At 41.8% G+C, this 27,777-nt stretch overlaps 1 protein-coding gene across 1 annotated transcript in view; it reads right to left on the reverse strand.

The window, feature by feature from the left end:
• LOC146693387 (calsyntenin-2-like) overlaps positions 1 to 27,777 on the reverse strand; it is a 333,610-nt gene that overhangs the window by 122,092 nt on the left and 183,741 nt on the right. The window contains exons 4-5 of the mRNA XM_085479236.1: positions 16,993 to 17,201; positions 32 to 181 (exon numbers count right to left, since the gene is read on the reverse strand). Of these exons, the coding sequence (XP_085335362.1) occupies positions 32 to 181; positions 16,993 to 17,201 (359 nt within the window). The remainder of the gene's footprint in view (positions 1 to 31; positions 182 to 16,992; positions 17,202 to 27,777) is intronic.

Consider the following 27,777-nt stretch of genomic DNA (forward strand, 5'->3'; position numbering starts at 1 on the left):
ACACAGACAGGCAGATATAACAAGGACCAACCTTGCCAGCCAGGTTTGCAGACCGGCTTGACGTCAATGCGGACAGGAACGCTGTGCAAGGCTCTCTTCTGGCCGCAGTCCCAGGCTGTCACCTGGATCTCGTACTGCTGCTGGCGATCATAGCTCAGTTTCTCCGTGTTCCGGATGTTACCTGGTAGGGAAGAAAAGGTCGAGGTCAAATTAATCCAAAATAGCTTTTTAAAGCAACTCATTATAGCGTATTGTTGAGTAAATCCAGCTTCCCTATTGTGTCTCATAATGAACACATTTTGTGTTTAGTGGTTTGCCAAAATTAAATGTTTTAAGAATAATAAAAAAAATAAAATAACCATCATTCAGTTAGTAAACTATTGTCTGGTTTGTGTGGCAGTGATGAAGTTAGAAAGTTGCAATCGCTGTGTCCAATTTTCTACAAAAGAACTCATCCTGTGCAGTTAGATTCTCTGTTAAATTGTTCAATTTAATTTACACTTCCCAACCAGCAAAACACCTGAAATTGATTTAGGCAATTAGGGAAAATATAAGGCAGCTGTAGATTTGATCCATTTGGGTGGATCAAATGGTTTATGGCCTGGACAATAAACGCACATTTATCCTAATTTCACATTAGACAAAAAAGGCAGCTGTAAATGAAATTAACTGTGGTTGAATCACATTTCTCTTCTCATGGGCCAGAAACATTTTGAGACTAAACATAGCTCCCATTGGCTGAGTTGGTAGAAAAATGGAAGACATCCAGAATTTTTGGTTTGAGGAACAGCTATAATTAAAAATCAAAAGCATGCTAACACAGCAGGAAAATATTTAATGGTACATGCACACAGGGCCGAGTAGGGTTGTTTTCCATGCATGCTCTGGATTAGTCATGACTCTTGAGTACTTAAGTATGTTAATATAAAAAAAATGAGGTTAAAGACACAGTTGACTACTCTTAATGGCAAAACTCAGTTTTCATCCACAGTGGCTGCTTTACTACAAACTTGACCAGGGATCCAATAAACTGCCAGACAGTTAAATATGAGTACTGATGCTGATGCTAGTGCTAGCTGGCTCTCTAGCTAAAAGCACCATTGTTTTTCAGCCATTGATGCTACATGTCTTGATTTGATTTTATGTTTATACAAGTGAAATTGCTGTGTTATTACATACATATTTAAGGTTAGTCTTTTACATTGAAGTAAACTAACATAAATATCTGAATTGTTTAGCACCTTAAATCGTCATATATGTGGGCTAATCCAACCCAACCACTATTAACTGTTAGCAGATCTACTGCTACTGGCACGTTTAACAGCTGATAAATGAAAATAAGTATAAGTGTGTGTTAATGTTGCACAGCGTGTCGACCAAAGCAGTTGGAATGCTAAAAACAATAACTAGCTGATCCCAGCAGAACTACACATAACAAATATTAGGAAAATCTTAATGTTTCATGCATCTAAAAGAAAAATAAACAATTTAAATATACACATATATAATATGTTTTAAATAAAAAAAACCGATCAACATCTCAATTTTAATTATTAGATCTGGGATCTAATAATTAAAACCTTTAACCTGGAAAAAGGCTGCAAGTTCAAAACATCCAAGTGTCATGTAGGTCTTGAGCCTGTGTTTTGGTTTTTAAACTGTTGATTTTTCTAAATGATTCATTGTTTTGAGTTCTCTATGTCCCTTGGGCTTCCTGTTTTATTTTGGTAGTCTGTTGTCTCTTATGAATTAGGTTCAGTTTGCTTCCCTTACCTTGTTACATCTAATTTCTTCTTGCTGTGTTTCCCAACTGTCTCCACTCTCCCTAATCTTCCCCTTGTGTATATATTGTCTCAGTCTCCCCTTGTCTCTCGTCGGAGTCTCTGCTCATTTGTTTTCATGTCCCACTAGTCCCATGTTTCCTTAGTTTCCTTTCCCAGTTTAGGTTATTTGTTATGTCTTGGTATTTCTTTTGTACTCTCATGTTCCAGCAACGCTCGATTTACATTAACTCATTCCTGTCTCTCTGCGTCATCTGCATTTTGTTCCACACTCAGCTCCACACGATCTGCAGCCCGCAGATCATGACACCAAGTAAATATAAAATGCTCAGTGGAAGCATTTGGGAAGTTATTACATATTACAGAAAACAGCCTGCACATTTTTTGTGAACCATTTTATGTAATACATACCACAAACACAAATCTGAGTCTGGAGTTTCTAAATCATCAGTGGCTGGAAGTCAGATTTTATAGAGTCATAAAATGGGTATGTGATCTTTTACAGCTAAATGAGTTTCATTTTACTGCAGTCATAAGAAATATGTTATAGCTATGTTTCTGTACTCATCACTAGACTTTTACATTTATTTAGAATGGATCTCTTCTCTAGTCTGGTGCCTTGAAAAATACCCACTTTGACATTTTAGCATAAACCATAGTATCGTAAGTTAAGTATATATACTTGCCTATGCTCTCCCTTGTGGAAAATGAGAAGCAGCAGTTCCACTTGAATTGGTGTCTACTGCACGACGCTGTATATCTTAATGACATTTTAGACTTTTTAGATAACACACAACGTGTATCTGTTGCTGTCTTCTTTTCCCTTGTGCAGTTTGTTTGCTTAAAGGAGCAATGAGTATTTAATTTTAAACCATCCCAATATGTCATTGTCAAATTAACTTTGATGCCTTAATATAATCACTGTAACAAATGAGATCACGGCAGAGATGACAGGTAGCCTCCGTCTCTCAAAGTGTTTGATTAGAGCTAATGTTTTTTTTAAAATTAAGAACACATTTTCATTAAATCCATGCTGCCTTCTGATTCAGAGACAATGTTGCCCCTGTCTTGCCATTACCACAATTAGTCCTTTCATGTTATTATCATCCTTCAACAATGAGATTACTATTGTTGTAAAAATCCTTGTTGGTTAATCAACTTCTGATATGAATCATATCAAAGCCCTTATCAGTTTTAATTAGAGATTTTTTTTGTATTGTCAAATAGAATGAAATGTGGATCTGGATACCTACTGGCAATCAATAGAAATAGAAATTATCACAAAGGTTTGTCACTTTAGGCTTAAAAAGTGCACACTTTACTAGATTACATAAGGTTATCCGGGCTTGTGCGCAGAAAAACTAGGAAAGTTGAATGAAATTTAGAAATGATCAAATATGTTATGTACACCTGCATTTTATTATAAATGTACTCACCATTAAACAAATCCCAAAAGGTCACACATGATACAGTTAAAAGTGAATGCTAGGAATGCTGGGAAAGCTTAATTAAACAAGAATATGCCACAGTCTGGCAGGGATTCAAAGGGAATAATGATTGCATACTCAACACCTTAGAAGGAACACCTGTTTCCCTCATGAGAAAATGAGCAGGAAGACAGACACAAAAAATAAAATCCAGTTAGTGAGTTCAAAATAAAACAGGAAGTAACTAAAGAGAAGCCCAATATTATGATAATATGTAAAAAAAAAAAAAAAAAAAAAAAAAGTAGGAGTAGAGTACAAGATGCAATAAACTGCCTTAAGAGAAATGATTCTGAGGTATTTTCAGCTGAATTTAAATACCACATGTTTGAAATGAAAGAGAAAAAAAATCTGGAGTGTGGACAAAAATGACCTTTGCAGACCTCTGTACCGTGTTTCTTTGCTTAGGTTTAATGCCTCTAGGCTACATTTAGCCTCTACTAACATAATAGACCAAAATATTTTACAAACATGTCTCCAGCTCAGATGAGATGGGAAGAGTGGGTTGCAGTTACTGCTGCTTACTATAAATGAAAGTGTATAAGGTCTACTTGTATGAAACTTCTATGAAAAACATACAAGAGTTTTTCAAGATCCCTTGAAAAAATATATAATGAAACTCGTATGTTTTGGATACTTACTAAAACAATATATGAAAGTAATGAGAAAGTGGCCACTTTCATGAGTAAATCATATAAGTTTTTACTATTTCTTTTCCATATGGGAAGAAGCGTTATACAGATGCAAAAACACATTTCTAAAGTACTACATCTTCATCACTGCAAAGTAAGAGAAACTGGAGCATATTCAGTAGGAACATGACTGTTCACAGCAAAGATCACAGTAAGAAAACAGCAGGCAATCCTTAAAGAGCCAAAAATTCACAGAGTAACAGCAAAACACATGCAAAAATGTAAACTTGCCACCTGTTTAAATCTTTGGTCATGGTCATTTTAAGAAAAACACTGAATAAGATGGGAAGATATGAAGGACTCTATTGTGAAAGAAACACTGCAGATTGCATTTGGTTCGGAAAAGACCACCTGGATGTATCTACAGAAGCTTTGGGACAATGTTAGCAGGATAAAATACACTAGATAGACATTAAAACCTCATTGTAAGTAAAAAATGTTGTATTTTATTTGTATACCTGTCAGGGCTCTGTGTGCGGGCAGGCAGAGATGAGGATCCAAATGCAGGACTCGGAAAATGGAATGTAACTCAAAAAACCTCAGCTTTATTGCTGGCAGGAATACAAACATGAAGTGAGGCCGGAACACTGAGACCAAGAACACACAGGCATAATCTGATGGTACAACGCGACACTGAGCATGGGAAAACACAGGGCTTATATACACAGGGTAGTAACGGGGGAATTGGCAACAGGAGGGAGACACAGCTGGGAGAGATCAGGGCTAACGAGACAGGGGGAACAAAGCTGCACATACTAACATCAGACAGGAACAAGAACCTTCAAAGTAAAACAGGAAACAAAACACACTTTACTAAGACACAGACTAGACAGAGACAGACTTGACACTGACCAAAGGCTACTAAATGATAATCACAATCACAACAGTATCAGATCATAAATCATAATATAGAAAAACACCAAGATAACTGAAACACCAAGTACCAGAGAAACAAAGGAAAATCCATGATGCAAAAGTACCAAAACATAATGAACTCAAAATACTGGGTCCAACGGACCCAGAACCGTGACAGTACCCCCCCTCTAAGGGCTGACTCCCGACAGCCCCAAACAAAAAAAAGCACAACAAAGCACCAGGCCAGGGCGGGCGGAGGGGGTCCAGGATGGAGGGACAGAGCCCAAACAAAAAAACAAGGAGCACCAGAGTCCAAAAAATGCAGGAAAGCATATCAAAAACAAAACGAAACCAGAGCTCACCAAGAGTCTACAAAAAGTCCAGGGGGCCGACCGCGCACACGGCAACGGTGGCGACGTGCGAACAGTTCTGGAGGCCGACCGTGCACACGGCAACGGCGGGCAAACAGTTCTGGAGGCCGACCGTGCGGACGGCAACGGCGGCGAGGAAGCAGTTCTGGGGGCCGACCGTGCGGACGGCAACTGGGATTGGGCAGCCCTGATTTAGGGTGCTTTGACAAGGGGATGACTGCACAAGTACCTGGTGTTGGCAGCTGCTGGTGGGCTTCACCTCAGCCAATTTGAGTCACTGGACTGGAACACTTGAACATACATGTGTCACGATCCTGGGTCTTATGACCCAGTGTTTTGAGTTTTAGTCCAACGGACCCAGAACCGTGACAATACCACCTTTCAAGACAAACATCACAAAGTTCTTCACAACCACATGCCCAAACATAAAAACAAGAGTTGACCAAATGCACAAAAAGGGGGATTTTTTAGGTGCTTTTTGAAAGAGACCAACTCCACAGCTGTGAAGCACGGTGGAGGGAGCGTCATGATTAAGGAGCAACGTTATCGCAGCTTAAGAGAGGTTGGGTAATGCAGCAGAACAGCGACCAACAGCACACACGTAAATCACTGAATAAGTATTATATAAGAAAATTCATATGTTGAAATGAGTACATGAGGCCTGACCATAACCCAGCGGAATCCCAAAGCATTACAAGAAATGTACTAAAAAGGTTCTGCAGACTCGTTTAAAGCCTGAATGTCTGATTGAAGGTGCAGCTGGAAATTCTACAAGTTACTACTTTAAATTACACTTTTTTCAGTCTGCACAACTATTAATGTGTTTATTAATGAAAAGTGCAGCTCTGAATTTAGTCAAATAGCGTATAAGACTTTTATCGCCAAAGCACATTGTAATGAGTAATTATACACAAATCATGGTCATTTAAAAGGACTCACAAACCTTGTTGGCAAGTTATAATATCTCTTGACCAGGAAAATTAATATATGGCACAAAAGTACAACTAGCACAACAAAAACATCACATCAGTGCTTCAGCTGTGTATGCATGCACAAAACTCAGATTCATCAATATTTCCTTGAGAATTTTACTTAGGTAATTATTTACAGTTTTTTCAAAACAACCTCAGCCAGAAAGATAAAATCAAGTACAGTGGAACCCCGACTTACGAATACCCCATTTAACGAAAAATTCAAGTTACGAAGGCACTTAACGGCATTATTTCTGCCCGTGTTACAGCAAAATGCCCGCGTAACGAAATCTGCTGGCTCTGATTGGCAGAGCCCAGAATGCCTACAATGCCCAATCCCTTTCGTACTTGCACTTCGCTGTTCCACTTGAACGACGTATTGCTGTTGCAGTTAGCAATTAGCCTATCGTTCACTCAAAATGCGCGATGGGTGCTTCGACAGAATCACATGTAAAGAATGCCAAGTTTTAACTGTAAAGTAATAAATTTGAGAAACACACTCCCCTTTAAATGGTAAATGGCCTGCATTTGTATAGCGCTTTTCTAGTCCATAGGACCCCAAAGCGCTTTACACTACATTCAGTCATCCACCCATTCACACACACATTCACACACTGGCGATAGCAAGCTACATTGTAGCCACAGCTGCCCTGGGGCGCACTGACAGAGGCGAGGCTGCCGGACACAGGCGCCACCGGGCCCTCTGACCACCACCAGTAGGCAAACACGGGGTTAGTATCTTGCCCAAGGATATTTGGCATGCAGCCAGGATGCAGCCTGGGATCGAACCACCGACCTTCTGATTAGTGGCTGACCTGCTCTGCCACCTGAGCTACAGCTACAGCTTTAAAAAGTAATCCTTTCGCTACCTGGCTTCACCAACATAAAGACCAAATGAAACAGGAGACATTCATAGAGAACATTGTTTGTACTTTATTTTTGAATGTTTAGACTCAGCTTCTTCAGTAAATACAGCACATTGAATTCATCTTTGCCATCGGATCAGCTGTGCCTTACCCTCCACCTGCTTCTTCCCTTTTCTTCTAGTCTCTTATTCATTTTTTTTCTCATCAACTGTATGTTTTAAAAATCTGAATTAAAGCCTGTGTCTCAGGGGACATAAGATTCCCTTAGGTACTGTTTTTTTTCCTCCTAGGAAACATGTTGTCTCATTTCCTCATTGGAGTTTTTTTTTTTTTTGCTTTTACAGCACATTCAAGGAAAAATGTTTGTGTGGATTCTTTTTGTGCACAGGTAAGAACATTTGTAGGTTTATAATACTGAATGAGGATCAATATCTCTGGTTCTGCAGAGAGAAATCAGAGAGGATCATTAATCTAAATATTTCCATGAATATCAGTTTGGTACTGTGTGTCACAATATTGTATCTCTGTCTTTCCCTTTTGTTGAACAACGCCTAGAGTTACCCTGTGATTCGGGTATATCCCCATCCTCAACAAACATGTGAGTGGGCGTTAAGGCGTCTGGGAAGGGATCTCAAAACTGGATTATAGATGGCAGAGAGTTGGTGTCGTAAACCCCCGCCTCTGTTCAAAGATGGTCGCTCACAGTGGACATAGATGGCTTCTTTCACTCCTCTTTCAAACCATCTGTCTTCTCTGTCCAAAATGTGAACATTGGCATCCTCGAAAGAGTGTCCTTTATCCTTAAGATGCAGATGGACTGCTGAGTCTTGTCCTGTGGAGGTGGCTGTGGAGGTGGCTCTTCTGATCTCAGGAATTCGCATGATAAGGTGGGGCCAGGTTTCACAATGAACTCACCCGAAACTCTGGCTGATTGGGACCCACACCCAGTTTCACACGTTGGCTCAGGCGATTAGAGGATCATCAGGGGGTCCTTTTGTCCCTCTGTGGGGGGATACTCCCACTAGGTTTATATCTGGGACTCTCCACCATTTGACCTTAGAACTGAAGAAGCTTCTCGGATGAGAGGTGAAACGTCTTCAAGCAACTTAAAGAAGTCCAGACGCTTTTCTTTGCAAGCTCCTTTGACTACTTCTAGGTTTGTTTCAAAGAGGAAGAGATAAATCACTGCTGCCAAAGTCAAATTTGAAAGCTTATTTGATTTTTGTCTGGTTTGAACTCCATCATGACAAGTCCAAGTGACGTGAGCAGAATTCGCACCTTCTTTGTGTTAGTCAATCAATCCAACCCACACGATTCAGCTTTGTAAGCCATTGCAGCCTGTCGGATTTCTGTAAACTGATATTATATATGCTAATGTACAAAACAAGGCTTTTTGTAATGCTCCACTCAACACCTTAGAAGGGACAGATAATTGGCTTGCCTCCATTGGACATTCAACATCTAGACCACAACCAGTTACTGAGAATCTCCTGACTCGTTGGTAACCACAACCCATTTTCCAAGCTGGCATCTTTTCTCATGCTGAGCAAAGGGGATGAAGGGACCTTGTGTAGTCCTAATGTGCCTGTTAATATTTGATGAGTCTTCCACTAAAGACAGATGACAATGCTCTACACCCCACTAGAGCTGGACAGGGAGGGGGTCCCTGATGGAGAGCACTTGCGGAGTGTAAAGTGCATGGAAATTGGCTCTTATTGGCTGTGAGTTGAAATGGAGCTAGAATGAGTTACTTGTATAACAGCCTGGATGCTTCTTGAGCTTTTTCCATTGTGTGGAGAGAGGTGCAGAAGGAGCTGAATGTTGATAATGTGGTATATTTGAATACAAGTATGTGAGTAGGAGGATTAGCTGTAATTCATATTAGGAGGGCATTGTTCGCCTTCCCGTCCTCCTCGTCACCCATTCTGTCTTCCTTTCTGCTTGTTTAGAATTCCTTCCCTCCTCCCTCTGCCCTGCCCAACCTTCCCATTCCCTCCTAGCGAACATCATTGTCTCACTGTTTTGCAGCCTCATCCCATTTCACTGTTTGCTGCCTCATCTGTTGTGCTCTGCTCTCTCTTTTTTCGCAAACACACATACATAGTGTGCATGCACTCCCGCCTTTCTGCACGACAGAGGTTGTTATTCCTGCTCCTTCAATTACAACATCAACTTATCCATGTCAGCAGGCTGTGCGTGCTGTGACTGCTGGTGAGGGTGGTCAGCTAGTAAATGACTGCTTTACCCTCCAGCTCACCTGCCCCATTTGCCTCTCTATCAAATCCACAAAAACACACACACGCACACAAGCAAACCGTCTCTGCACCTGTCTTTGTGAATTCATGCCATCGCCCCTTTTGTAATTACCATCTAGTTTTACCACCAAGCTTTTCTTATCTAACACTGCTAAGGCCCATTTGTCTTTGTTTACAGGACACCACTCACATTAATCCTCTCTTCTTCGATAAATAACATAAAAATACAAAATACATAAAAACATTTTTGCATTTCAAGACTTTCCAGTTTTCTTACGTTGGAGTTTTAACTAAATATTACATTAAATGCCCAAAATGAAGCTGGATATTTTTAATCACAGAGTCTACACCAGGGGTAGGGAACTCCAGGCCTCGAGAGCCAGTGTCCTGAAGGTTTTAGATGTGTCTTTGATCCAACACAGCTGATTTAAATGGCTACATTACCTACTCAACATGTTTTGAAGTTCTCCAGAGCCCTGGTAATGAACTAATCATTTGATTCAGGTGTGATGATCCAGGTGTGATGATCCGGATCCTGACAGATGCAGTGATGTGGACACTGTATCAGTCTGCTGTGGTGAAACAAGAGCTGACCCAAAGATTTTGATGTTAGAAAATATGCAATGTTCATTGCATAACTGATAATGCTCTAAGACATAATAAGTTTTGCTATTATTATTTGCTATGATAATTGCTTCTCATTGTAAATTATTTTTGGGGTCCCCAGGGATGCAACTCAGTAGTCCCTGTATGTAAATTATGTAGGATGTGTATGTATGTAGGATGAGGGCTAAAATTCAAAATTCGTACTTGCAGAAGTATTCAGGGCAGGGGTGCCCAATCCCGGTCCTCGAGAGCTACCGTCCTGCAGCTTTTAGATGCATCCTTGTTCCCACACACCCGAATCAAATGAATGGCTTGTTATCAGGCCTTTGCCAAACATGATGGCATGCTGAAGAGGTAATCAAACCATTTGATTCAGCTGTGTTGGAGTAGGGATGCATCTAAAAGCTGCAGGATAGTAGCTCTCGAGGACTGGGATTGGGCAGCCCTGATTTAGGGTGCTTTGACAAGGGGATGACTGCACAAGTACCTGGTGTTGGCAGCTGCTGGTGGGCTTCACCTCAGCTAATTTGAGTCACTGGACTGGAACACTTGAACATACATGTGTCACGATCCTGGGTCTTATGACCCAGTGTTTTGAGTTTTAGTTCATTTTGATGTTCATAGTGTATGTTTAAGCTTATTAGGTTTCCTATGTTCATTTGCTTATTAGCTCCCCCTTGTGTTTTCAACCCCTGTGAAGTCTCCCTTGCCCTTCATGTGTTTCATGTCTGTTGTCTTATGTTGTCATGTCTGCCTCTCATGTTTCCTGTTTTATTTTGAAGAAATCTCGTGTTTTTTATATTATGGAGTATGTTTTGAGTCCTTTGTTGTACTGTTTCTTGTTTCCCTAGATTTCAGTTATGGTTATCATAGGTTTAGTTCTTTGGCTTTGTAATATGGCTTCCCTGTGTTCAATGTTGTGTCTACTGTGACCTCTATGTACCATGTTTCTGGTCCCTATAGTCTGTCTTCTCAGTTGCTGTTAAGTTTGCATGTTTAGAGTTCAGTCAGTGTGTTTCCTGTTTTACTTTGAAGGTCCATGTCTCATGTGAGTGTTTCTAGTTTTGCTTCCCTTGTCTCGTCCAGCCTGATTACTCCCAGCTGTGGTCTCCTTCTGTGTCTCATTCCCTCGTTATCCCTCTGTGTATTTAAGCCCTGTGTTTCTCTTTGTCAGTGTCGTAGTCTCCCCCATGCTGTGTGTGATTCTCCCCGTGTCTCCTGGTATACTTTATGATTAGCTTTCCCAGTTTAGTTTTGTATTACCTGTGTTCTATTTTTCCAGCAATTAAAGCTGTGCTTTTGAGTTCAAGTTCTGTCCCCGTGAGTTTGCGTTTGGGTCCTCTCCTGCCTGCCACACAGCCGAAACATGACAGAAGACTACGACCATTACATGGACCCAGCAAACCGCTCTCAGCTGTATGAGCGCCAGGAGGCAGCCCTCGCCCAGCTGGAGGAGGAGCTCCGCTGGAAGCCGTGGCGCGCTCCGGATTTTGAGCACATATTCCACGGAACTCGGCTGGCTTTTGGAGGTCCCCGAAGTTGCCAAAAGCCTCCGCCTGTTGCCCCGCTTGCACCAAAGCTCCCTCTGAACAGAAGAAATCAAAGACAATAATCACTCGCCAAAGGCTGTAAATGCTTTTAAAGGAAAAACTGTGAGCAATGTCACCAGGTCTAAAACACTCAGTTCAGGTTCTGTCAGTTCAGGTTTTGTCAAGTCTGGTTCAGTCATCCCCAAGTCAGCTCACTCTAAGACCGTTAACCCAAGGACGTCAAAACCTGCTAAAACAAAGACTGAAGAACATGGTGGGGAAAAATGCTAAGTTCATTTTTGATAGGTCTGTTTTTGTCGACCCAGTACATATTAACCCTAAGCCTGCCAATTCTAAGACTGTTTTTTCTGAGCCCGCTCCTTTGCCAGCTCGTGGTCCTGCTCCCGGGGCAGCTCGGGCCCAGCGTACCCCTGCACCCGTACCAGTTCCTCGGGTGAGGGAGGCTGAGGTCCAGTTGGTCCCTGCTCTGGTTTCCAGGCTGGCTGAGGCTCTGTCAGTTTCTGCACCCGTACCAGCTCCTCGGGTGAGAAGGGCAGTTGCCCAGCCGTTGCCTGTCCCGGCTTCCAGGGTGAGGGGGGCTGTGAACCAGTCCACCTCTGCACCCATGCCGGTCCCCAGGGTGAGGGCAGCCAGGATACAGCTCGTCTCTGCACCCGTACCTACTCCTCGGGTGGGAGCGGCTAGTGTCCGTCAGGTGCCTGCACCCGTTCTTGTTTCTGCTGAAGACTCGGTCAACCCCGCCCAGCAGTCCTCCCTGTGTTCCAGAGGCTCAGAAGAGTACAGTCCACAACCATCACCACCATCACTACTGCATGCTTTTCAGTCTATAGCTCAGTCATTAGCTCTATTAGCAGCCCAGTCCATAGTTCATTTTCCTGTGTTTCCGTTAGCTCAGCCCTTAGCCCACTGTGAAGCTCAGCCAGCTCCCCAGTGTTTAGCTCAGTCATTTGTTCCATCACCCGCTCAGCCTTCTGTTCAGCCAGTAGTCTCTGCACCTACTGGTCCTGCCACTGCTTCAGCTGGAGGGCCCGAGGAGCCCCTCATGCCTCGTCAGCTGGAGGGCCCGAGGAGCCCGTCCAGCCTCATGCCTCGTCAGCTGGAGGGCCCGAGGGGCCCGTCCAGCAACCTTCCTCGTCCGCTGGAGGGTCCGAGGTGCCCGTTCAGCCACCAGCTGCTCCACCAGCAGCCTCATCCACGCCAGCTGCGGCCTCCGTGTCTCCGCCCACGCAGTCGCCTGGTCCACTCCATCCGAGTCTTCATCCTCGTCTGGTCCGGCCTCGGCCTCTGCTTCTGCCACGCCTGGTCCGGCCTCGGCACCTCGGGATCGCCGGCCACTTTCCGGGCCACCAGCTGGACGTCACCGCCGTCGAGGTCGGCCCCCTGAACTGTTTCTACACCGTTGCCGTCCGCACGGTCGGCCCCTGAACCGTTTCCATGTCGCCGCCGTTGCCGTCCGCATGGACGGCCCCCGGAACTGTTTGACTATGAACTCCTGTGCCGTCAGCCTCCGGGCCGGCCCCCTGAGGAGTTGTGAACTGTTCCCTGTGCTCCTATGCTTTTGATGGACATTTTGTTTTTGTGGCCTTGTCTCCCTCATGCTGTGTGTGATTCTCCCCGTGTCTCCTGGTATACTTTATGATTAGCTTTCCCAGTTTAGTTTTGTATTACCTGTGTTCTATTTTTCCAGCAATTAAAGCTGTGCTTTTGAGTTCAAGTTCTGTCCCCGTGAGTTTGCGTTTGGGTCCTCTCCTGCCTGCCACACAGCCGAAACATGACAACATGTGGTGTGACAAATTATTTGGCATGCAATAATTATATAGCTCATGCAAAAAGTCTGGCCTTTATTTTCAGTGTGTGAAATTCTAGTATTTTATTAGTATGTTACTTTGGAATAATTAACAGGTGTTGCACGTTTACAGATTGTAGATGAAACTTGTCACCAAGCTAATAAACTGCGATGATTTTGTGCAGACCCATTAACACAGTGGACAATATTTGCATTTCCCTGCCATCACAAGTGAAAGGAGGTGTTCAGGCTGGACTCAAAGCCAAAAAAATCAAATTTTTCAGGAACAAGACAGGACAGACGAAACTGTTTACAAAGCGTATTATTACTATACAGAGCTATCAGAGGTCTGCTGAAATCTACATGACTGCACCATGTAGTTCCATTTCTTCAAAGGTGGCGATCAGGCTATGGTGTAGTTTATGATGTCGATTATAGGGCTATACAGTAGCTATCAGTGTTGTCTCATTACTCCAAAAAAGTAACGTATGACACATTACTTGATATAAAAAAAAAAGTAATTTGTTACAGTAGTTGTTAAATTACCCCTTGTTAAATACTTTCTCATTAGTCTGTAAAATGACCTGAAATGCATCGTCTCATAATAACCAGTAAGGAATATATACCTCAATATAGTGTACTTTCAACACACCAACACATTTATTTATATATATATATATATATATATATATATGGGGTCTATCACACCAGGCAAGACCCCAGGTGCAGGCTGTGTAAAGATGCCCCAGAGACAATCCAGCACATAACAGCAGGGTGCAAGATGCTAGCAGGCAAGGCATACATGGAACGCCATAACCAAGTGGCCGGCATAGTGTACAGGAACATCTGTGCCGAGTATAACCTGGAAGTCCCGAGGTCAAAATGGGAGATGCCCCCAAGGGTGGTGGAGAATGACCGAGCTAAGATCCTGTGGGACTTCCAGATACAGACGGACAAAATGGTGGTGGCTAACCAACCGGACATAGTGGTGGTAGACAAACAGAAGAAGACGGCTGTAGTGATCGATGTAGCGGTTCCGAATGACAGCAACATCAGGAAGAAGGAACACGAGAAGCTGGAGAAATACCAAGGGCTCAGAGAAGAGCTCGAGAGGATTTGGAGGGTGAAGGTAATGGTGGTCCCCGTGGTAATCGGAGCACTAGGTGCGGTGACTCCCAAGCTAGGCGAGTGGCTCCAGCAGATCCGCAGAGCGCAGTCCTGGGAACAGCTAAGATACTGCGTAGGACCCTCAAGCTCCCAGGCCTCTGGTAGAGGACCCGAGCTTGAAGGATAAACCGCCCGCAGGGGCGTGCTGGGTTTATATATATATATATATATATATATATATATATATATATATATATATATATATATATATATATATATGTATGTGTGTATATATATATATATGTATGTGTGTATATATATATATATATGTATGTGTATATATATATATATATATATATGTATGTGTATATATATATATATATATATGTATGTGTATATATCATAATGAAGCCACACATATGTATTGTTTTAGTGTTTACTGTGAAAACAAAGCCAACAACACAAGTTGTCTTAAGAGACTTAAAAGCAATATTGAAAGTGATTGAACAGGTAGAAACATGGGCTGACTGCTCATCACTGTTTTTGTTACCCGCTAAGGACAGCACTCAGCATGCCAACAAAAAGCTACCCAAGAACCCAGACTTATGCTAAAGCTGTTTGTGGAGATGCCTGCAAAGAGCTGAGGCTTTGTTGGCATTGTAACACAGTTGTTTCTGTCCTGGACAGAGTTTGCACTTCGCCATCAAGTTCTTGTCCTTTTGTGCAATAAAAAATAATAGTGCAGTAAAAGTCTCTGCTCCACCATTTTCCTTCTCCTGCACACAAATCATCTGACTGTAGTGTGCAGGAAAAAAAGCATATCTTTTTTTCTTTCAATCCACCTGGGGTGAGGATAACTGAAAAGCAAGTAATTAGTGTTACTGTACTAAATTAACCCTCCCATATTTAACCATATTTAATGGGATCTTATCAAAATACCATTAACCTGCTTGCTAATATTAGCATGTTAGCAAGCATGGAATGTAGTGCAATACCCCCCCTGGTGCAGCAATACAGCATGAATACTGTATTTACTGTTTCCCTAAATCAGTGTTGCAGCAGCAGAGTGGTAAAGGTTCACTCTGAAGTGTTTTGTGGCTTCAAAAACCTATAGTTTGTCATCTCTCTAGTTCCGCCTGCATTGCATTTCATTGTCTCAGTGGTAACAGAGGCGAAGCACCCCCACCAAGCAAGTCCCTTTCTTTAATGCAAGTTTAGTGATTACTTTACTTTTTTAAGCATCTACAGTACAAAGGAAGAGGTTGTTTTAAGCTTAGGAAAATGAATACCCCGTGTTTTTATGGGATTTTCGGTCTATTTAAAAATTACAACATCACTAGTTTTTTCCTTGCTTGTTTAGATTTTTCCTGCTACACTTTGCAGTGTGCTTATGTCCCTGACCCAGTCTCACCACTTACTCTCTCTCTCACAGGCAACCTCCACTTTTCTCCCACCATCTTCTCCTCTCCCTCAGGTACTCTTGAGTTCAAGAGCTCTCAAAGCCTTTTTCCTCAACGGTCAATAGCTAAGCAAGACCCCTTGAAATGGAGAGAGCGTGCACAGGCTGCAGCCTCGCTCCTGTATCATTCACGGAGCAGTTTGGCCCACACCTCACTCAGTCAGCCTTTTTACTGCAGCACCTCAACAGTCAGGAACTCTCTGCTGGCAGTAGTAAAAATTGAAACAGTAATGTGCCTTTCATCTCTGTATTTTAGGCAAAAGAGTTTATGTACCGTCTCGGTGGCACTAATGCAGCAGCCGTATTTGAGTTGCCTGTCTAAAAAGTATATGACACAGTAAGTCCAGTGTTAAAGTGTATGCTCATGTAATATGTTGCATTCTAAGTATGAAGTTCTATTATTACATTCACAATTTAAAATTGAACAATTGTAATGGTAATAAGACAGAAGGTCAGTACACACAAAAACAGTGGAACCACATTTCACAATAGATTTTGTGGGCATTTTCGTATTTGAGTTTGTGGCTCATGATAACATTTAACTTTTGTTTAGAAAATAATGATTAATAGCTACCTATGTAGCAAAGTACAAGTAGCAACTCAGCAAAGTTAAGTAAATTTGCGGGGGTATGTGAACGTGTCCTTAGATTTTTCTTTGTCTCCGTGTGTGTGTGTTTGTCTATATAATGTTTGTGTGTGCACAGACTTCTGTGATCTGATTTGTGGAGAGTGATGGCTCTCTGAGCAAAGCTTGACTTTGTCCTTGGAAAGACTAAAGAGTGCATTTTACCCCCAGGGAGAGATATCTGTCAGAGTATTAAGTTTTTCTACTAGAGCGTATGCAGGTATGTGTGTTCACTTCTCCCATGGCTCTATAGTGAGTACGGATGGATGGGATTTTCAGATCATGCGTGTTGTGGCGTTATGTGAGAAATATGTTTTTACATCTTTTGTATATCAGATGAAGAGCCAAGGGAAGGCAACAAACTTTAAACTTGATTTGGAAGATCTTTTTGGACTTGTGGGAAATCAGTGAAATAGGTGAAGCAGAACATTGAGAGAAAATGGGCACACAAAAGTTTCAAGGAAAGTGTTTCAAAATAAAACTTACAGCGCACTGAATATGACCGGTAACAGCGTAGCTTCTTTGTGACAACTATTACAAAAACTCCCGAATGCGTTTAATATTCCACCCCAACTTCTACTCACCGTTACGATCGATGGCGAAGGGTGTGTTAGTAGTGGTGATCTGGTAGTTGCAGATCTGGCTGTATTGTGGGGAGCAGTCCTGATCAGTAGCCTCCACTTGCAGGATATTGTCATAAATCTTGCCCTCTGTCACTGCTGCTTGATACTGGGGCTCCCGAAACACTGGGGCAAACTCATTGACATCGTTGACCTGAATGTGCACCACTGCCCTGTAAACAGCAGGGGAGAACAGTAGATAATCATGTCAGTCGCTGTGAAGAAGTGAACACAAATGATTTTTCTAATTACAAGCCAGATTTTCAATAAACCAACGATGTAAAAGATCTGCAAACATTTAAACGCCTTAGTATAAAGGCAAAAGTGAAACTGAGAAATGATATTGTTTCCTTTGAAAAACACATACTAAATTAAACCGAGTTAATTAACCTCATTCCTTGTGGTTAATTATTATGTTGACTGGGTATAAAGAAAGCATCCTAGAAGTATTGGAAATTACTGTGCCGACTCAGGAACACTTCTGAAGTTCAGACACAGTGTACAAACTGGTTTGGTGCTGCATCTAAAAATGCAAGTTAAAACTGCAAAGCCAAACACAGAAATGCTGCCTTGTGAGGTTTTCTCTGGAGGCGATATTAAAACTAAAGAACATATCTAATTTAAACATCTGTCAGGGTAACAATAATACTGAAGGATATACAGTCAAGTGAAAATGAAAGTTTCCACTCCATGCAATCCTATGAAACACTAAGTACAGTACTCAGTAGCTTAAAACCCCTTTCAGGAGCAATAATGTGATGTATTTGTTGTTTGAATGAATTTATCAGTCTCTCACATTGCTGTGGATGAATTTTGGTCCGCTCTTGTTTACAAATTACTTTAGCTCATTGAGGGTTAGCACGCAGAGCTCTGCTAAGTTCCACAACAACATTGTAAGTAGGTTGAGATCTGGACTTACATTTGGCCATTGCAACCCCTTGGTTCTTTTCTTTTTTTTTTTAATGTTTTATTGGTTGTGTGCTTGGCCTCATTGTCCTGTTTCATCAAATTTCCCTCAAGCTTTAGCTGTCAGACCGATGGCCTGACATTTGACCCTAGAATACTTGGTACACAGAGAAATTCTTGACTAACTCCATGACTGTGAGGTGCCCAGGTGGTCTAGCAACAGAACAAACCAAATCATCACCCCTCCACCAACATGCATCACAGTGCTTCACAGTTGGTATGAGGTTTTTAAACTGTTATCTGTGTTTGCCGGATGTGGTGCTGTGCAGTTTGACTAAACAGCTCCACTTTGGTCTCCTCTGTCCAAAGAACATAATTCCAGAAGCCTTGTAGTTTGTTCCAATCTAACTTTCCCAACATAAGCCACGCTGCCATGTTGTTTTCAGAGAAAATTGGCTTTCTTCTTGTAACACTTCCAAACAAACTGTACTTGATCACTATTTTCAAATAGTCCTGCCATGAACATCAACGTTTAACATGCTAAATGTGTCTGACATGAAGCTCAGACTCAAGAGGCTCTGGAGTTTTGTTCACTTGCTCTTAGGTCATGGTCTGTCCTTTGGGTGAATTTACCAGCATGTCCACTCCTTGAAACATTTTGGCATTGTGTTAATACACACCTGAATGCTGCTCCAGACCAGCAAACTGTCCAAACTCCTGCTTTTGTAGCAGTTCTTACAATTGCTGATAATCAGTTAATCAAGTGCATTTGATATACAGCAACTGGCTGTTTATTGTCCACATCCCTATGGAAGCAGTAGGGGTGTGCTTAGTTTTCCACAGGACTGCACAGGACTTGTTATTTCAACAAGATAACAGTTAATCACATTCTGCACGAATAAACATTCCTAGTGCTAAAATGGCCTCCAACAGTTCAGAGCTGTGACCCATTGAAAAAATGGCATATTTTCAAAATAACATTAGAACAAAGAAGTCTCAAATTGTTGTGCATCTAAACTTCGATATCGAGCAAGCATGGGAAAACATTTTTCTTTTAAAACTACAGCAGCTGCTTTCCTCAGTTCCCAAATGGTTACAGTGTTGAAAGTCGAGGTGATGCAATGCAGTGGTAAACATGCTCATTCTGAAACCTGAAACCATTCTTTAAAAATGTCTTTGGCATCCTTTATTTAAACAATACAGCAGTACAATATGCTGTACTTTCTAAATTTGTATTGAGTTATTCGGTTTATTTGTTTGCACATAACTGCATTCTTATTTTTATTTACTTTAAAGCATCCCCATTTTGGAAACAGGGCTGAAGGAGAAAGTAAATTAATTGTATATAAATATATCTACTCCACATCTTGTTTTCTTAGAACATGTGTCATGTTTGGTTAGGCTCAAGCTTTACCAAGCTTGATTTAAACTTATATGAACTGTACAGAATTAGTACAGTTAAAAACTTGAGGCCTGGAGTTGGACACCCCTGCCCATGATGCATCGTAGAGAAGGCAGGATATCTCATGCTCTTCATGACTCCCTCAACTATTAAAGATGAAGGAAAAAAATCACCATAGCACTCCTTTAAAGACATTTCAAAATAGTAGATAACAAGGAATCATCACCTGCACATTAATGAACTCAAATATTCACGTTCATGAAATATTAACCCAATCAAAACTCGTGCAGCCAATTTTTTTATAGCAACTTTCAGAATAACAACATTTAATTAAGGTTTGTTGTCTTTATTTTCAATGTGGCATTTTTATCCCCAAAAAGAAAATAAAAGGAAGCGTGAAAGAACACACAGTAAAAGAACTTTATGAATGGGGAGAGGCTGTGTGTATTTATTGTTTTCAGCCTCAGTCCACCCAAAAATGGGAAATGGCTTACAAGGCTAAATACGTCTTCCACAGCCATGCATAAAGGACTAATTACAGCTTCCTAGATAATTGCTAAATTTGGATAGTTCAGGGCAGAGTTCGCATCAGCAGGTGATGGATTAGCTCAGTAACCACTAGTCGCATTGTGCTTTGTGTAATACACAATGTAGTCTGACCTAAAGCACTGTTTTGATTGTGTTTTGGTGCCAAAATAAGATAAAGCGAACCCCCAGATCACTTCATCTGCCAGATTCTTGCTTGCTATGCAGAATCTCCATCAAGCGCATCAAACTGCACTAATTAATTATTCCATAAATGATTTATCAACAGTTATTCATGGATAGTCACACATCATGTAAACTCCTCACCATTCATCACCTCAAAATGTCTTCATCAATATTCTCCAGAAAAGCGACAGATTGCATGATCAGTCCTTCAGTTCATTGACTGACAGTTGATGATGGATGGCAATGTGCTACAATAATTTGCTTTTGGAATGGCTTCAGAACAGCAAAGCCCAAGTAATACTTTGCTTTAAGCCACAAAGGGGTGGAGATGTGGCTTATGGGACTCGAGCTGGGTATGTAATGACGGTGAAATTATCCTATTCAAAGAAGCAGTAGATATTTCTCCAACGGTGGTTGGTTGAAGACAGAGACTGGACAACAAAGACAAAGCCAGCGGGGAGGGAGAGCGCAGGCAGAGCGCAGGCAGAATTGATTTTTATACTGCCTTATCGCACCCTGTCACAAGTCCACAAACACAGGCTATGATTTGTTTTTGAGCTTCTATTCACATGCTTGAATTATTTAACAGAACACAGAAAGGCCTAAACAACTCATGAAGAAAAGCTATTAAAAAAGACGTGGCAAAAGGGCAGAGACAGTAACTACTGTTAAGTACATTTACTTAAGCAAGTTCGCTGAAGTACAAACTAATTTTGAGAATTTCTTTTTTTAAACTTTTAGTTTCTGCTCCAATCGTGTTTTGAGTAACTGGTGTCAATATGCATCTATTTACACTGTATTGTCTTCACTCACACATCCAAATGATTGAATTTAGAAGCTCCAATCAAAGGTTTATAAAATCAAGTATCTTTCCATGCTTCTACAAACATTTGTGAAAGAATGGAATTTAAAGAATGCCAAGAGGTCAACAACTTTCTGCAAAGTCAGGCGCAACAAGCCTACATGTCGCCTGCAGATTAGCTCAAGAACACTGTGTAGAGAGCTTCATGGAATGAGCTTCTATTGCCAAGCCTTACATCACCAAGCACAATGCAAAGCATTGGATTGACAGACATTTATGGGCACTTTTTTGTTTAATTCTTCATGAGATGTTTCAGTGGTCTCCTGGGAAACATAGCGTCCTGTCATTAATTTAAAATGTGATTTTGTCATGTGTCACTCACCTAAACAATGTTGCAGACCAAGCGGGATTAGCCCAGTGTTAATAGTGATGCTAACAGCAGTAGAAAAAGCACTGACAGATGATGGTGGCACCAGAATGTGCCGTAAATCCCTCTGCCAGCCTTGTTTTGTCATATTAATGACACTTGCTCATAAACACCCCCTCCCCTCACTGTGCCACTCTCCCCAGTGGTGAAAGAGGAAACATATGCTCTACTCCTTTGGGGTTTGTACAGAAAGACTCATCTGTGTGTGTATGTGTGTGTGTACATATGTGTGTGTGATTATGAATTCGTTCACACAAATGCATGATATATAACTAACTGCTATAACTGCAAAAATGTCTGGGTGCCTGTGTATCTCTGCTGATGCTTCACATCTGTCTCAAACAGACGCCTGGCTCTCTGGGGCAAGTCTTACTTGTGTGTGTCTCTATGCACGCGTGCGTGTATGTGTGTGTGTTGTCATAGTGCTGGAAGATTGCCAAGCTAAGCCCAAGGCTGCTATCCCTCCCTGTGACAGGCTCCAACTCACAAGGAGGGGTCCACAATGAGTCAGAGTGACACAGAAAGACAGTGGGGGGTTAAATGCCCCTATGGGTGAATGATCACACCACCTTTAAACAAAGAGGATTAAAAAAGTTGCACCATGGGGGATAGTTAGTTGAAAAGAAAAGTCACAGGTTAAACAAACTATATAATCCCACTGAGTGGGGAAACTACATTTGAGTTCCTCTTGTCACTGAGCATTTATAAGTGACAAGAGGAACTCAGAGGAACTCATTTATACACAGTGCCTGATCACACTGTTTGTAAAACATTTACACTGCTAGATGTGGCCGGCTATACAAGGACACACACACAGTAACAACTGTACTTGTAAATCCTATTACTCTAAAATGCATTTTGACATCCTTCAGTTTCCCTTAATGCTGACAAAGCACTAGTGCAATAATTTCACTTTCCCAGTTTGTCATTCCAACAGGTCATCTGACTGTTTAGATAACAAGTACAACAGAACAGAAAAGCACATGGAATCGCAACAGATGACCATCCCCCCCTGAGCCTGGTTCTGCTGGTGGTTTCTTCCTGTTAAAAGGGAGTTTTACCTTCCCACTATCGCCAAGTGCTTGACTGTTTGGGGTTTGTATTATTGTAGGGTCTTTACCTTACAATATAAAGGCTTTGAAGTGACTGTTGCTGTGATTTAGTACAATGTAGATAAAAATGAACTTAACCTAATGACGTTTTTGCAATTGGGAAAAAGTAAACAGTCTGGTTAACACATCTGACATGCATGTGAAAGGTCACTGGGTTGAGAATGGTAGGACACACAAAGAGAGCCTTAAAGGGGCAAAAGTTAGTGAACTTGTGCTGCTTGCTTTTGCCACCCCTTAGTTAATAAGGGAGATCCCAGAAGTATATACAGTGATTAGTGTACTGTATATTTCATTGAAGTTGTGAATATGCCTTGAAGCCACTTTTAACTGCAATAGGTAGCTATCAGAGTTTTTTTTCCAGTATCATGTCAACTAAATAACAGTCTCTTCCTAAACCTAACCAAGTATATTTTTGGTGCCTAAATAGGTTATGTAGTTTTGGTTTTATCTAAACTTAACAAGTGGATAAGAAATGGAAAAACATCTAAGCACTAAGTACTGCATGAAAATGATCTCATGTCTGAGAAGCTTGGGCCTTAATCTCCATCAGCAAACAAAGATTGTTAGTAGGTTTGTAGGTGACACCTTGCCTTCATAGGAAATATTCAAGGCTCTGGTTGCATAGGTAAGCCTCTTGTATATTTTCAGCCCAGTCACTGTTTCCACTGCTTGCCTGTTTTCATTGCAAAGTTGAAAGTAGTTTAACTCAGTATACACCTATTTTGCTGTGCTAGTGGGTATTTCCTTCTTCTTTATTATAAAAATAAATAAATAATCTCTTCGCTTCTTATTTTGCTGTGGTTGGTGGATCAAGGCTAAGGGTAAACATGTCTGGTATCTGACAGAATGGCAGTATTTGACATCTAGGGATGAGAACTTGTTGAAAGAAACCAATCTGTGCATAGACCTGTTGTCAAAGCCAACATTTTGTTGATGGCTCACAGCACCATGACCTCCCCACTCTGAAGTCTCTAAGATTCTACTTTACTTTCCTCCTTTGAGACATGTTCATAATGGATGTTATATATTTAACACTTGAACAGACTTATGATATTTTGGGGGTATTTTCTGAAAAGACTGAATCAACAAAGTTCATTCCATCTCTGATATTTGAGTTACTAGTTATGTTGTGAACATCTGCAAAAAATATCAGCTCACAGCAGCTGATCCCCTTTCTGCTCCTACAACTGGCTCTTTCATGTAGCTCATGCTACTTAAGCTGCTTTCACCTGCCCACAGCTGATTTGCACCTGCTAGCTGCTATGCAACCCACCCCCACCGCAGCTCCTCCTTTCGATCTGTATCTGACTTAAATATAACAGTCGTCTTTGATGCCTACGCCGTTCTGTGCTGGGGTCTTGGTGTTGTTCTCTCTGCCTCCAGCTCTCCATGTATGCACATACAAGGACAGAGAGGTGAGCACTCCCCACCTTATGCATTCCACGTACACGCATGGAAGGTAGGTAGGTCTCAGAACAAAGCCAAGCTGCCAAATATAAATTACTGCACATGGAAATCTCAGTCTTTTTTTCAGTAATGGTGCTGACTGAAATAGTATTCCTGAATAGCAACATGACGGAGGGCATCAGTCTTCCTCTATGTTCCCTCAAAATTAATCAAAATACAATATTAGTATGCTCCTGTTGTTAACTTTCTTCATTCAAACAGCTACATCAAAAGTAGTAAATGACCAGAGAGTTTAAAGTGCTTCTAACAGCATCTAATCAGTCTTCTAGAACTGAACGCAGCATGCATAAAATACACAATTGTGTAACTTTGTTTTGCTTAATAACCCCAGTTGCCTGAATGCTGTCTCATTTACATAGAACACTGTATATCTAATAAAAGGAAGTAGTCGGTCTCTTTTCAATGATGTAAGTATCTCAGAAAATGAAAAGCATCCCAAGCAGTTGAGATGTATTTAAGTGCCAGGTGGGATTTCAACCCAGTTAAACCATACGCCGACACAATCAGATACCAGCTGCATGTTAAAGGCAGGCGATGCATGTTAATGTCAGGTTAGCATTGTTCAAAGCTTATTACATATTCATCTGCGCTCATTATTTATAAACACTGGCACTCAAACAGACTGATAGTATTGAACGCTTCCAATACACACACAAGTCAACATCCAACACAAAGGGAAAGGACTCAATTAATCTTTGACAAGAATTAGTCGAGAGGCTGAATCGTCAGATTCCTCGTGCAAGACCGGAATGGGAATAAACAACCCCAACTATGCCAGTGGGATCAATGCACAACACAACACAGGATAGTAACTTCAGCACTATGCAAGGAAATCGCATTTCCATATCGACAAGAATCCTCCTCGGAAGCAGCCACAAGAGACTCCACGGAGGCCGGCGTAATCTCAATAGGAGGTGATTTCGCTGCAAGGTAATCCAGTTCCATTTTCAGCTTCGTGAGGCAATCCTCCTGACTTCACATGTGATACTATTGATCCAACCTGTGACTGATGGCTATGATGGCTTAAAGAGACAACCAGAGAGCTGGAATCTTTATAGAGTCGTCACTGGAACTACAACCTAAGCCAAAGTCATAAACAGTTTTATGTCCCACATGTAAAAACACCTAAGCCACAACATTAAAAAAGTAGACTGATAGACTGAGATACACCAGATATCTGCCATTACTATTTTCTATCTATCTATCTATCTATCTATCTATCTATCTATCTATCTATCTATCTATCTATCTATCTATCTATCTATCTATCTATCTATCTATCTATCTATCTATCTATCTATCTATCTATCTATCTATCTATCTATCTATCTATCACACATATTACAATATAGCTTCATATAAAAAAAACATACAGGTAATATGCATTGTTTTTTTCCCAATGTATCCAGCAATGAGATTATGAACTTGTGCTATAATTAAACGTCATTTCTGTGCTCAAGAAGTATCTCAGGTTTGTTTTCCAAGTTACGTCTTCTAAAACTGGTAGTTTAATGAATCTCAGAGAACGTCTGTTTGCATTCTTTGTTTGTTGTGTTCCCAGCACTTCTCTCTGTTTCATCTTTATTATACCTGTTGATGTTTCTTCTTTTCTTGATAAAAGTTTATAGAATTTATATAACATTGTGGGGTTTTTTTTAGTAGTTTCCACTATAGCTGTTAATAATCTATTTAAAATAGAAGACTACATATTATGCACGTCTCTTCTTTCTCACTAATCTAAAGCCCATGAATTGAAAACAATGTTTTAAGCATTTGGTCCAAATCTGGGTCTCACAAAATCTCAAAGTAGTGCAAAAATATTACATTACAAATATTATATAATAACATATTTTAATAAAACTATATAATACATTAAAAAGTAAAATAGTTATGACTGAATGGCGGCACGGAGCACCGCCTTTGCCTCCGCGAACACATCGGACTACAAACACGCACATTACCAACTCCAGAAGACGATCAAAGCAGCCAAACGTGAGTACAGGGACAGGGTGGAGCAACAGTTTGACAACCCTCGGAGTATGTGGCAGGGACTAAACACGATCACAGACTTTAGAGGGAAAACCAGCACACCGCAGACCACGGCCTCTCTGTGTGAGGATCTAAACGTATTCTACGCTAGATTCGACGCAGCGAACACCATGAGACCGGACAGTGTGCGCACCGCGGATGACGTCAGTGCGCACACTGTGTCTGAGGACGATGTGCGGAGGTGCTTCAGGAAGGTGAACGCACGCAAAGCTACTGGTCCAGACGGGATTCCCGGCCGCGTCCTCAAGTCATGCGCGGCTCAGCTGGCTGGAGTGTTCACGCACATCTTCAACCTTTCCCTCTCTCTGTCTGTAGTCCCAGCCTGCTTCAAAATGGCCACCGTCGCTGTACCCAAATCCTCCACCATCTCCTCATTGAACGACTGGCGACCTGTAGCCCTGACCCCCATCGTAAGCAAATGCTTCGAGAAGCTGGTCAGGGACTTCATCTGCTCTGCACTACCCGACTCACTGGACCCTCTATAGTTCGCATACCACCACAACAGGTCCACTGATGATGCCATAGCCCTGACACTACATACTGCCCTGTCACACCTGGAGAAGAGAGACACGTATGTGAGGATGCTGTTTGTAGATTACAGCTCAGCATTCAATACCATCGTTCCCTCGAAGCTGGACAGGAAACTGCAGGATCTAGGACTGAGCAGCTCCCTCTGCAGCTGGATCCTTAGCTTCCTGTCTGACAGACGCCAGGTGGTCAGACTGGGCAGCATCACCTCATCCCCCATCACACTGAACACTGGTGCTCCACAGGGGTGTGTACTGAGCCCTCTCCTGTACTCACTCTACACCTACGACTGCACAGCCACTAACAGCTCCAACATCATTGTGAAGTTTGCGGACGACACTACAGTGGTGGGTCTTATCACCAACAGTGATGAGACAGCTTACAGGGAGGAGGTCAGCGCCCTGACCCACTGGTGTCAAGACAACCATCTCACCCTAAACGTCGCAAAGACAAAGGAGTTGATAGTGGACTTCCGGAGGTGCAGAGAAGTACACACCCCCATCACCATCAGCGGCGCTGCTGTGGAGAGAGTGAGCAGCTTCCGGTTCCTTGGTGTACATCTGGCTGAGGATCTTACGTGGTCAGTACACACAAACAAAACAGTGAAGAAGGCGCAGCAGCGCCTCTTCTTTCTCAGGAGACTGAAAAGATTCGGCATGAGCCCCCGCATCCTCAGGACCTTCTATCACTGTGCCATTGAGAGCATCCTCACTGGATGCATCACCACCTGGTATGGCAACAGCACCGCCTACAACTGCAAAGCTCTCCAGCGAGTAGTGCGGTGCTCTGAACGGATAATTGGAGGTGAGCTTCCCTCCCTCCAAGACATCTACAGGAAGCGCTGCCTGAGGAAAGCAGGGAGGATCATCAAGGACTCCAGTCACCCCAGCCATAAACTGTTCAGACTGCTTCCATCAGGAAGGAGGTTCTGCAGCATCCGGTCCCGTACCAGCAGACTGAGAGACAGCTTCTTCCATCAGGCCATCAGACTGCTGAACACGTCATAGACACCTCAGCTTCACTACTGGAACTTTAACATTATGCACTCCATACTGTACAGTAATGCCACTGTTTTGCACATGTCTCACTCTGTATATTTTATTTTATTTATTTTATATATTCTATTTATTGTTTACTCTATTTAATTTGTAAAATATGTGTACACACACACACACACACACACGTAGAAAAATATTTAGTATACACATCCAGAAATGCATATACTATTATATATTGTACATATATTTATTAGTTTCAGATGTAGCCATTCTTGTATTTTGCTTGTTTACATTATTGTATTTTGCACAACTCTGACGCTTGTGAAGCTCGCACACAAGAATTTCAC

Source organism: Copadichromis virginalis, linkage group LG14, assembly GCF_057382275.1.
Source record: "Copadichromis virginalis isolate Kocher_CV1m ecotype Utaka linkage group LG14, C_Virginalis_male_GT1.1, whole genome shotgun sequence".
NCBI classification, from domain to species: Eukaryota; Metazoa; Chordata; class Actinopteri; order Cichliformes; family Cichlidae; genus Copadichromis; species Copadichromis virginalis.